The sequence below is a fragment of the Schistocerca nitens genome, chromosome 4 (genome assembly GCF_023898315.1).
Source record: "Schistocerca nitens isolate TAMUIC-IGC-003100 chromosome 4, iqSchNite1.1, whole genome shotgun sequence".
NCBI classification, from domain to species: Eukaryota; Metazoa; Arthropoda; class Insecta; order Orthoptera; family Acrididae; genus Schistocerca; species Schistocerca nitens.
This window is the reverse complement of record NC_064617.1, coordinates 347,681,168-347,694,275: the sequence shown is the minus strand read 5'-3', so window position 1 is coordinate 347,694,275 and position 13,108 is coordinate 347,681,168. Positions and strand designations below refer to the sequence as shown.

General features: G+C 38.5%; 1 protein-coding gene across 1 annotated transcript in view; it reads left to right on the top strand.

The window, feature by feature from the left end:
- Positions 1 to 13,108, top strand: part of LOC126251734 (85/88 kDa calcium-independent phospholipase A2-like) — a 188,426-nt gene that overhangs the window by 16,696 nt on the left and 158,622 nt on the right. Inside the window, exon 2 of the mRNA XM_049952340.1 lies at positions 11,358 to 11,448. Within this exon, the coding sequence (XP_049808297.1) occupies positions 11,358 to 11,448 (91 nt within the window). The remainder of the gene's footprint in view (positions 1 to 11,357; positions 11,449 to 13,108) is intronic.

Below are 13,108 nucleotides of genomic sequence, written 5' to 3'. Positions count from 1 at the left end.
ATTGTTATAATTTTTAGCTTTTTCATCATATACTAAATCTTTAAATTCTTTCTGCGTGGTGTTGTATTGCTGTTTCATAGAAAATTTGTGATAACATCGATTATTCAACTACATGACAGGTATTGAGAATTCTGTACTCTGCTAAGCATCTCCTTGTTTGTCATTCTGTCAATCCCTTTCCCCTTTTCCATTCTTCTCATTAATCATGTTTCAAAACTTTCTGAATATTTTTGTTCTTTCTGTCTGACTGTCCATGTTTCAGAAGCATAAGATGCCACACCCTACACAGCACATTTCTGAAGTGTAATGGGGATACTTCTAGCTGTCAGCAAACCTTTCAATCTCCCACAAGCTCTCTTTCCCCTGGAGATTGAAAAATAGCAGGTTTTCAATAAAAAAAACTTGTTCCAGGCGTGTCCTTTGGCTTAACCAGTGTTCTTTGCAGTATTATATAATGTCTCCATACTCATTGTGCAATTCCATCAAAGTTGTTGCAACTGATGATTTAATAATGTGTGCAACTTCAGAAAATTTTCTATTCACAACACTAGTTTCATATCGTGTTCCATTCCCGTGTGTTTAAAATGAAGTTGTTCTTGATGTACAGAACAATGAATCCCTTAAAAGTTGTCTGTTGATTGTTATAATTTTTAGCTTTTTCATCATAACATTGATTATTCAACTACATGACAGATATTGAGAATTCTCATCCTTCTCCCAGTGAGTGATTCCCATTAATTTTTGAATGATTGTAACAATAGATCACTTCCTCTTTTTGTGAACAATAGTGGAGGATAAACAGCACTTACACTATGAATCTGCTGAACTGAAGAAAGCTGGGCCAACCAAAATGAGTCAAATCAAGTGTTGGAAGGAAGTGTTAAATTGCACTGTTAAATGAAGAATTGCACTATACCAAGAAGGACCGAGCAAATCCAAGACATAGTGAGTAGTGCTGAGACAGGTCAAGCCGTGGACATATCGAGGGCAGCACATTGTGAACATGTGAAGTTTTGCCCATCGTGGCAGACCCTGTTTTATACAACATGTAACATATCATAACCACATGCCCAATCCTGCTCATATGTGGTCAGCCGATGCAGAACTGTCACATAGGCTCCAGTCCAGCTGTGTGATTGCCCATCCATCAGTCTTTCACCATTCCATGCTTACCTATGCCCGTGGGCACTTGGCTGCCATCCGACGTACACGTGAGCTGGGACAGCCTTCCTTAAACTTTAAGCATGTCTCAATAAGAGCATTGTATGTTTCATAGAATGGGAATCTTGGCTAAAGTGCCCAGATTACAAGGCTATAAAAAGAAAACCCTCTTCTTTGAGTTGTCCATAGGGTGGATGGAAGATGAGTCATAACATTTGTCAGTGAGTAACCTGTGGGGTACTTGCAACAACCAAATGTTATTTCAGACTTTTCTAGTGTGCCGTGTCTTGTCTGGATCGACAAGATGTCAAGCTTGTCTAATACATGGCATTCTTTCATGATCAAACATCTGTTTCTAGCATCTTGTGGTTTATACTTCCACTGATTGAATGGAAATTCTGCCACCCAACCAACAAAGAGAGCTCAGATGGACCAGTTCTCTTGAGAAAGTAAATTCCAAGTATGAAATGTATTTAAAATCTGTCTTTGCAGCTACTGAAGAAATTCATATTTATGTTACCATACACATTTCATTTTATTGATTTGAAACAACATCAATGGTCTAGGCTGAAACACATTTACAATTTTGGTTTGCTTCTTAGATCAAAGAACAGTTTATCATGTATGATATTGAAGTTTGACTATTACTTACAGTATTTTTGTGCGGTTTCCATTTATGTCTAGAAGTATCATCTGCTTCCAGCAGTTCCAGCTAGCCTTGCTATTCACACTGACATTTTTGGTATAATTTCATTTGGATATGCAGCACTGCACAATTCAGATATGAAATATGTTGTAATATTACACCACTAGTGTTTATCTAAGCTGTGCTGACTAAATATGCCTGCGTGTTTCAGGTGTGTAGTGTTGTATCCTCAATTTTTATGTCATTTGATTTATGTTCATATGTATTTATTTAAATATGTAAGTGTATAAGTTGATCTAAATGGAGAGTAACTGGGATGGGAGGGAGGAGGAGGAGGAGGAGGAGGCTGGTGGTGGTGGGTATGATGAGTACAAGATAGTGAACAGTGAATGTGTCTTAGTGCTTTGCATATATGGTAGTTTTCGTGAAAAATGAGATGTCCATTTTTACTGATTTTTTTCCCCCGTAATTAATTTTTTTTTAAATTTGTTATTTTTGTGATCCTCGTGTCCCTGTTTTGTTGACTTTAGCCCATGATAACCCTTTTTAATGTGGCCCACAAATTTTGAGTTGTAGGTACTGTATTTTCATCCTTTGATGTGTTCCCGTATGTCAACCGCAACTCAAGATATCAGCTGTTTAGAAGTGCCCTTAAGAAGACAATATGAACCCTCTTCTTCACTGCCCAGTGTTAGCAAAAATAGTCTTCTGTTCTTACATATTAATATACAGTCTTTAAGAAAGAAGTTGGGAGAATTGCAGTACTGGTTAGAAACTTCCAACTGTGGTATACTTAGAGTAAATGAGCACTGGCTATATTCATCAGAAATTGACCTCAATATTCCATTTGGTTACTCCTTAGCTAGTAGTTACTGCAGATCAACAATTGGACATGGGGGTGTTGCAATATATATTAAGAATGGACTAAATCTACGATACTTTACTATTGATGTCACAGACCTGTGTATAGACACCACCTTTGAGGCTGCAGTTGTACATGTACCTAAACATAATATTATTGTTGCATCTGTATATCGCACACCATCTTCTAGTGAATATGAATTTATAGGAATATAATAGCGGGAAACATTCCACGTGGGAAAAATATATCTAAAACACAGATGATGTGACTTACCGAACGAAAGCGCTGGCAGGTCGATAGACACACAAACAAACACAAACATACACACAAAATTCAAGCTTTCGCAACAAACTGTTGCCTCATCAGGAAAGAGGGAAGGAGAGGGAAAGACGAAAGGATGTGGGTTTTAAGGGAGAGGGTAAGGAGTCACTCCAATCCCGGGAGCGGAAAGACTTACCTTAGGGGGGAAAAAGGACGGGTATACACTCGCACACACACACACATATCCATCCACACACATACAGATACAAGCAGACATATTTAAAGATGTCTGCTTGTGTCTATATATATATGTGTGTGTGTGTGTGTGTGTGTGTGTACGCGCGCGCGAGTGTATACCCGTCCTTTTTCCCCCTAAGGTAAGTCTTTCCGCTCCCGGGATTGGAGTGACTCCTTACCCTCTCCCTTAAAACCCACATCCTTTCGTCTTTCCCTCTCCTTCCCTCTTTCCTGATGAGGCAACAGTTTGTTGCGAAAGCTTGAATTTTGTGTGTATGTTTGTGTTTGTTTGTGTGTCTATCGACCTGCCAGCGCTTTCGTTTGGTAAGTCACAACATCTTTGTTTTTAGATATATTTTTCCCACGTGGAATGTTTCCCTCTACTATATTAATACATAATAGTTATAAATATGTAGGCCTCGAACTGTTTAATATGCTCCCTAAAATTGTACAAACAGTATCTAAAAATAAATTTAAGACAACATTGGGTCAATGGCTCAAAGGTAAACCATTTTACTCATTTGATGAATATAAAGATTGTAAAATGGCAGATTTGCTGTTTTAACATAGAGAAAGGTACCTCTGCCTGTAGTAGGACCTAAATTACCTCTGCCTGTAGTAGGACCTAAATTTGGAAAAAAAATGTAACATATAGGCATAGACCTATTTCGAGTGCTCTATATTCGTATCAGTATCTTAGGATAATGACGTAGTGTTGTCAACATGTATATGATAATGACATAGTGTCATCAACATGAATACTCCCCACTTAATATAAATTTGTATAATGTTTTCTTTTTTATTGTGAAATTAACACTATATAAAATTCCAAATGTGTGCTATTGTACTACACTAACATTCATATGATTTATATATACATTTTTATGAGAATATAACCATCTTTATACTGTAATTGAACTTATTGACGAAGCCCATTGTATAAGAAAATACTGAACGGCTAATAAAGATTCTTATTCTGTCAAAAGTGCTGCCAGTCATCCCAGTGCAGATTTTGTCACAGACTTTGCAACTGAGTTGGTAGATGCCAAACTATTGGTCTCTGTCTGGTTTTGGTTTTAGTTGTGGAGCATATTTCTAAATTTAAATATTGATTTTGTATACAGTTTTTATACCTTGTTATTTGAATATATTCTCTATTTTGTATGTGAGTTTATTGTGGTGTAAGTCATTGTGTGCTATTTTCTCATTATTGTGCTGCACGTTTTATTTTTATCATTATTTATATCTGCTTTGTCAATGTATCTGGGTGTATGTCGTGGTGTGATTTAGCTCATTTGTTTCATGTTTATTGTCTGTATTTTTCTGTTACCTTTAGCTCCTATTTAGTCTAACATGAATCTGATTGCAGTTTGTTTGTGATTCTGTGAGTGGTTTGAGGTTGCATTTATTACTGTTTGTTGTTGTTGTTCATGTTCTGTATTTATTTATTTATTCTCATTTATTTATTCATCTGTAGACAGTGTAAATTGTATGGATATTATCAACACACAAAACCAAGTGGTTATATTAAAATGCAGCTACCCACAGAGATCCAGTAGGGCTGTAGTTAATGTATGGCAGTGAAACTTGAAAGAAATGCTAATGCATTGACGTGAAACTGATTTACACTGGGAAACAATTTAGTTCCAGTTGTGGCCACCTGGTGCAACTCTGGCACTGTACACTGCTTGTGGGATGGTATGACCTCCACACTGTCATTTGACAAGCCTTAATGTGAGTGAACGGTTTTTGGCATGTTAATGACATGTGGCTGGGCAACATTATATGGAGTTACAAGGCACATTTTATGCTACAGGGTGCAGTGAATACACAGAACTGCTGAATTTGGGTTAAACCAAATGTTGTGCATGAAGAGCAATTACACTCACCTTTTGTGGCTGTGTGATGTGGTTTCACAAGCATGTTTATTCTTGGTCTGTTCTTCTTTGAAGAGAATACCCCCAGAGTGCCTGTCAGGTGTACTGTGACATCTGTAAACAATTGAGACCTCCTTGTACAGCTTGTGATTTCTGCTTTGGAAGAGTGCAGCTTTGTGGAAACAGTTGTCTTCATGCAAGATGGCACAACACCTTATGTCACTTGCCAAGTGAAAGATCTGCATAATGCAACCTTCCACGAACGTGTTCTCTCCAGAGATTTTCCAGATGCATGACCTTCAAGATCACCTGATCTGAATGCAAGTGACTTTTGGTGCAGGGAACATCTAAAAGAATGCATTAATCAGGGAGATGTTTGGTTTCTACATGATCTGAAGGCCAGTATACAGGAACACATTGCTCAAGATTCCATTGGAATTTGCTGTAAGCAACTGTTGGTCATGCCATTTTACAGATGCAGCATCTCGTCGATGTTTCCAGTGCTCATATTAAACAAATTGTGTAAGCAATGGTTAATAGTAAAATCAACATTATGAGTTTCTCACTTGTTCGACCTTTTCTGCCCACTTCGTGTTCCAAATCCATTATTTATGGAAACATTTCCGTGTGTCTTTCTTGCATTCACCGTGCCAGATCTGCATCTGGTGGCCAATATTGGAACAAATTTTTTTCCAGCGTAAAATGCTTCCACATTAACTCATAAGCATATCTACCAAGTTTCACTTCCATATAATTGTTACAGTCCACATGAATGTCTGTGAGCAGTTGCACTTTAATTATAACCACCCGCTATATACAATACAGACACAAAGATACATAAATATATGGATTTACACCACATAGATACATACATTATTTGCCTTACTAGGTTACATGTGTATACATAATATTTCACTCTTCCATTGAACTTACTGTAAAATGCCTATCAATTGCACTAATTAACCAGTAGCATAAGTCTCTACAAAATTGACATATCTTTTAGGTAATCCTTTACAGTATAAAAATACTTTTCTAACAAATAATTTTTTAGGGTATTCCTGAAGGCGTATATTTTGCTGTTGACTTTGTCTCTTATTCCATCATACAACACTATTTTCGGTTTTTGTTCTATTTTTCTGACTGAGATGTAAATGGTGGCTCGATCTGGTTCCATGTTCAAGTGGAGACCTGTTTGTTGGGTACTGATTAATATCTTTCTTTTTATGGCTCAATGTGTGCAAGATTCCCGTAGATTTAAACAAATCTGTGCAGTGTGTTTTCTTGTTACCTTTCGTCATAATTCATACAGCTCTTTTTTTTTGTAGCTTAAAGATTGGTTGTATATTCTGCTCTAATTACAGAATAAACATATTCAAAATATGTTGTTCTGATGCACGAACTGCTACACACCGAATTCATTGCAGAGCATGCGAACTTTTCTAATCCCGAGTGTAGTATTATGCTCAGTCCACTTTAATTGTGTGTCAGTGTGAACCCCTTGAAATTTTGTTTTTGGTAAAAATTCAATGAGCTCATTTTTCACTTTTAAAGAATTATTTTTGGGTTTTCTGCTTATGTGAACACTAATAATGTTGTTTCTTTACATTTAAGGTTAATTTGTTGCTGTCTACCTACCTGCATAAATCCATGAGTGTTCTTCAGCTTTTTCATTTAGTACACTTGGTGATACATCACTGATTAGAATGTTACTGTCATCAACAAACAGTACTGTTTCACAGTGTTTGACAGCCTGGAAAAAAATCATTGCTATATATCGATTAGAGTATTGAGCCAAGGACGCTTCCTTTTGAGACTCCAATATTAATGTATTCTGGGATGGAAAGGAGTTTTATGCTGTGACTGGAGTTTAAGTGCTCTGTACGTATTGCACTCTGTTTTTCTGGTGTGAACAAAACAAGTTTCATGCTCCCCTCTTACACCTAGAGCTTCCAGTTTATTTAATAGAACTGTGTGGTCTACTGTATCAGAGGCTTTGCTAAAGCCAAGGAAGGTACCTGCTATAAGATCGCCTTTGTGTAGTGCTTCCAGAACTACATTTGTAAATTAAGCTATAGTTTATTGTGTGCTTTTTGCCAGGCCTGAAACCAAACTGTTCTTTACACAGAACATTGTACTTTGTTGGGTACCCCATGAGTCTTTTTTATGGTTTCTATTACTTTTGAAAACAATGACAGTAAAGAGACGAGCATATAATTTTCTGTATTTTCAGGGTCGCTTTTTATATGTAGAGGCCGGACCTTTGCATGCTTTGGTGCCTCTTAGAAGCCACCTATGGTGAATGATTCATTTATGATGAGCATTAAAGGGTCTTTGATAGTGTCTATATTGTCCTTCAGAAGCACACAGGCACTTCATGTATATCTACCAAGGTTTTATTTTTTAGGTTCCGATCAACACTGTTTAGTTATTCTGCAGTGGTGTGTTGCAACATCATTGTGTTTGGAACATAGTTCAGTGTTTGTACAGGCAGTATTTTGTCAGATTCGTGTTACAGCTTGGTAGCTATGTTGCTGAAATATTAATTTGCAAAGTTTACTGTTTTTTTTGGGATACTGTATTGTATCATTGTGCTGAAATTGTATGTTTGCCTGTTTTGTCTTTTTTTCTATTTGTCTTTTGTTTGGTGACATTCTGGGTTGATTTTATTTTGTTTTTCTGCCTTTTCTATAAATTTATCTTATTGAGATTTCCTTGCTGTTAGTAAAACTTTTCTGTATATCAGGAAACTTTATAATATGGGCATCAGTGGCTGAAGGTATGCCTTCTTGAGGAATAAACTGCAAATAGCTGTTATTCAGTAGTTAACCTTTCCTCCAAACCTCTCTCTTCAATCCAAAACCTCTGTCCTATCCAAAGGCCTCACCTTCAGCCCCAATCCCAGATTCAACCAAACAGCCCTCGTCAAAGATTTACTGTCCTACACTCGTAGTCTCTGCTGGAAATATCACTTTGCCACGAAGAGAAATAATCCTAATCCTACTCCTAATGATCCAACTCCCCAAGACACTATCCAAATTGAATCCTGCCTGGAACAGTTCCGTCCTCCATCACAGCGGGACCCACCTCCTCTTCCTCAAAATCACCCTCTCCAAACCTTCTAGGAATTTCTCACTTCCAGCCTTGCCCCTCTATCTTTCTTGAAAAACCTTAATCCTACTCCCAACATCACCACAGCTGAAGCCCCGGCTATCCGTGATCTGAAAGCTGACCGATCCACCGTCATTCTTCCGGCTGACAAGGGTTCCACGACTGTGGTACTTGATCGTCAGTAGTATGTGGCTGAGGGACTGCGTCAGCTTTCAGACAACACTACATACAAAGTTTGCCAAGGTAATCCCATTCCTGATGTCCAGGCGGAGCTTCAAGGAATCCTCAGAACCTTAGGCCCTCTACAAAACCTTTTACCTGACTCCATCAACCTCCTGACTCCACCGACACCCCGCACGCCTACCTTCTACCTACTTCCAAAAATTCACAAACCCAAACATCCCGGCCGCCCCATTGTAGCTGGTTACCAAGCCCCCACAGAACGTATCTCTGCCTACGTAGATCAACACCAACCCATTACATGCAGTCTCCCATCCTTCATCAAAGACACCAACCTCTTTCTCAAACGCCTGGAATCCTTACCCAATCTGTTACCCCGGAAACCATCCTTGTAACCATTGATGCCACTTCCCTATACACAAATATCCTGCACGTCCAGGGCCTCGCTGCGATGGAGCACTTCCTTTCACGCCGATCACCTGCCACCCTACCTAAAACCTCTTTCCTCATTACCTTAGCCAGCTTCATTCCAACTCACAACTTCTTCACTTTTGAAGCCCAGACATACCAACAATTAAAGGGAACAGCCATGGGTACTAGGATGGCCCCCTCGTACACCAACCTATTTATGGGTCGCTTAGAGGAAGCCTTCTTGGTCACCCAGGCATGCCAACCCAAAGTTTGGTACAGATTTATTGATGACATCTTCATGATCTGGACTCACAGTGAAGAAGAACTCCAGAATTTCCTCTCCAACCTCAACTCTTTTGGTTCCATCAGATTCACCTGGTCCTACTCCAAATCCCATGCCACTTTCCTCGACGTTGACCTCCATCTGTCCAATGGCCAGCTTCACACATCCGTCCACATCGAACCCACTAACAAGCAACAGTACCTCCATTATGACAGCTGCCACCCATTCTATATGAAACGGTCCCTTCCTTACAACTTTGGTCTTCGTGGCAAACGAATCTGCTCCAGTCCTGAATCCCTGAACCATTACACCAATAACCTGAAAAGAGCTTTCGCATCTCGCAACTACCCTCCCGACCTGGTACAGAAGCAAATAGCTAGAGCCACTTCCTCATCCCCTCAAGCCCAGAACCTCCCACAGAAGAACCCCAAAATTGCCCCACTTGTGACAGGATACTTTCCGGGACTGGATCAGACTCTGAATGTGGCTCTCCAGCAGGGATACGACTTCCTCAAATCCTGCCCTGAAATGAGATCCATCCGTCATGAAATCCTCCCCACTTCACCAAGAGTGTCTTTCCGCCATCCACCTAAACTTCATAACCTCTCGATTCATCCCTATGAAATCCCCAAACCACCTTCCCTACCCTCTGGCTCCTGCCCTTGTAACTGCCCCCAGTGTAAAACCTGTTCCATGCACCCTCCCACCACCATCTACTCCAGTCCTATAACCCAGAAGGTATACACGATCAAAGGCAAAGCCACGTGTGAAAGCACCCACGTGATTTACCAACTGACCTGCCTACACTGTGAAGCTTTCTATGTGGGAATGACCAGCAACAAACTGTCCATTCGCATGAATGGACACAGGCAAACAGTGTTTGTTGGTAATGAGGATCACCCTGTGGCTAAACATGCCTTGGTGCACGGCCAGCACATCTTGGCACAGTGTTACACCGTCCGGGTTATCTTGATACTTCCCACTAACACCAACCTGTCAGAACTCCGGAGATGGGAACTTGCCCTCCAATATATCCTCTCTTCCCGTTACCCACCAGGCCTCAACCTCTGCTAATTTCAAATTGCCTCCCCTCGTACATCACTTGTCACTCAACAACATCTTTGCCTCTGTACTTCTGCCTCGACTGACATCTCTGCCCAAACTCTTTGCCTTTACATATGTCTGCCTGTGTGTGTGTGCGTGTGTATACCTGAAAGGGCAATCACAACCACACCTTTGACAATGCTCATTTGTAGAAATTTAAATGTCAACACTCTGAACACAGATGGGTCCCGCAACACATTCTTTAACATTATGTACAACTATAGAATATCACCACTAATTAACACTGCAACAACTGTAGAATATCACCACTGATTATCACACTGCAATGTATACCTGTCCCTTTTTCCCCCTAAGGTAAGTCTTTCCGCTCCCGGGATTGGAATGACTCCTTACCCTCTCCCTTAAAACCCACATCCTTTCGTCTCTCCCTCTCCTTCCCTCTTTCCTGATGAAGCAACATTGGGTTGTGAAAGCTTGAAATTTGTGTTTGATTGGTAGTATTTTTGAAATTCAGGATCATTTTGCCTGTTTTTATGCTGCTGAGGGTTTCCTTATTCCATTAGTCACCCAGTTACTTTTCTTTTGTGCTTTAGTGACCCTTAGTACTTTTGGGAACACTTCTTTTAATTTGAATGTAAATATAATTAGAAACTTTTCAAGCTTCCCAACCATCCTAGTCTGTGTGCACACTTCTTCCCATGCTTCATTGCTCATCTGTGTGGCAAATTCAGCCCATTTTTGGCTTACAGAAAACCAACCTATATGTGAGTGTTTTATTTTTGTTTTCTAAGCCCATGGTTAATTTTAAGAACTAACTGGAATGATCTGAAACAACATAAGAATTTTCATCCTTCAAGTCAGTTAGTACATGGTCAGTGATTGATGTTGAATGCTTGGTTACCAACATTGCAGTGTGATAATCAGTGGTGATATTCTACAGTTGTTGCAGTGTTAATTAGTGGTGATATTCTATAGTTGTACATAATGTTAAAGAATGTGTTGCGGGACCCATCTGTGTTCAGAGTGTTGACATTTAAATTTCTACAAATGAGCATTGTCAAAGGTGTGGTTGTGATTGCCCTTTCTGATGGTTGTATATAGAAAGTTGAGGTGTTGTTTTCTTTTTCTTTTTTTCATGTTCTCTTATTGTAAACTTTGCTCTTGTGTATTGATGGTATTCCCTTGTACAAAAAAGATATTTGTATTTTCTCATATTACATTCCATATTTCTTAGTCAGTAAAAATTCACAATTTTATCTTTTCCAGTCTCTATAGATCAAATGACGTTAATGCTGCAGAAATTAGATTTTTGGAATTGAAGGATAAGGTGCCACATCTTATTCAGATATCCAGGGATGTGAGTATAATTTTGTGAAAACTTTCCCACGATCATTTGAACATTTTTTTTATTTCAGTACAGATAATATTTTAGATTGAAGATGTCTTGCCACCTTTATATAGTTGATGAAAAACATTTTTATCTTTATATGTAGATGTAAGGTTGCTTGTTTTTTAAACTATTTAATTTACCAGATCAGTATTGAGGTCACACTCACCACCAGTAGTCTTACATTTTACTTTTGAGTCTTTATAGATTCTCTTTAAGATGTTATATTAATATTATAGACTTTCTAGCACATTCTCATATTTTTATTAATGGATTGGAATTCCAAATATCAGTGACATATAAAAAACAAGCAGTCTTGTCTTTATGTATACAAATAAAAATGTTGTTCACCAGCAGGAAATATTCTTTTACTGTAAGTTTCATATGTCATAAATGAGCCTTATTGGTGCAGTGTCTGTTACTTAAAACTCTACATTTCATTGCTGGGAACTCTGTGCAGCTTCCAGAAGGTGTCAAGAAGTAACTGTTTTAAATATAATAACTGAGTCTTATTTTCATAACCATGCTCATATTATTTTGTCATTGTGCCTTAAGATATGTGGCTGGTAAATATCTGGGAAGCATTTCACAAACAGTAGCAGTGTTTTCTTTTTCTGTCTTATGGCCATACAGGTAGGAAGCATTGGAAATGTCTATGCTTGCTGTATATCTGCAAATATTTGTGGAGAAAGATTCAAGGGGAGAAGGGAATGAAAGACTAAGCCTTACAAATCTAAAAATAAATAAATAAAACTGTTGTGAAATTAAAAATAAACCAGAAAGAGTCAGTCTGCTCAAAAGTGCACATCTGTGAAATCAAAATCTACTGCTTGGTTAATGTTCAATACCGTGTTACTCCACCACATGCATTATGAGGTCTGTTCAAAAAATTCCAGAATTGTGTCCACAGAATTTTCCCATCCCCTCTAATCCCAAAAATTTTCACTTCTTCTTAACACAATTTTTTTGTGTGAAGTAGAGAAGGTTATGTCCCAGTAGATGGAATTGATGGTGTGTTTAAATAACTGGAAATGGATAAAATAACAAAGTAATGAGAAAGGGAGCATTAAGTTGTATGTTGGAGAAGGAGCACAAGCTGGATAATATGAAGGAGAGGATAGAAAAGGAGAAAAAATGAATCGAGGGTAGGATGTGATAACAACACCCCTCGAAGGCATGTAAGGTAATCAGTCTAGATCCGCATCAATATCTATATACTTTTCTACTTTTTTCAGTTGATTAGACAATTCTGTTGATTTTCGTCTGTCTAAACAACTCCTTTCAGCGATCATAAAATATTTTTGATCAGAACAAAATGGAGAAAGATAGGACGAATTATTTCCATTTGGCTGTGAAACTGCACCAACACACACAGTATCGAAAGTGTGCCATTTATGTACTTAAAAGAAAGAGTCGTCTTGATGATTAAACACGTGATGTGGCTAATATTATTCAGATACCATTAAATTATTAGGGCCTACCTGTATTTTAGAGGTTTTCCAGTTACTGCCAATTTACAGAGGATAATAAAATCCAGTCACTCAAAAGAAAAGATTCTAAATGGCTATTTGGAATGTAAAAAATGGAGGGAGGGTGAGTGGGGGTTGATTTATAACTAAGAAACATAAAA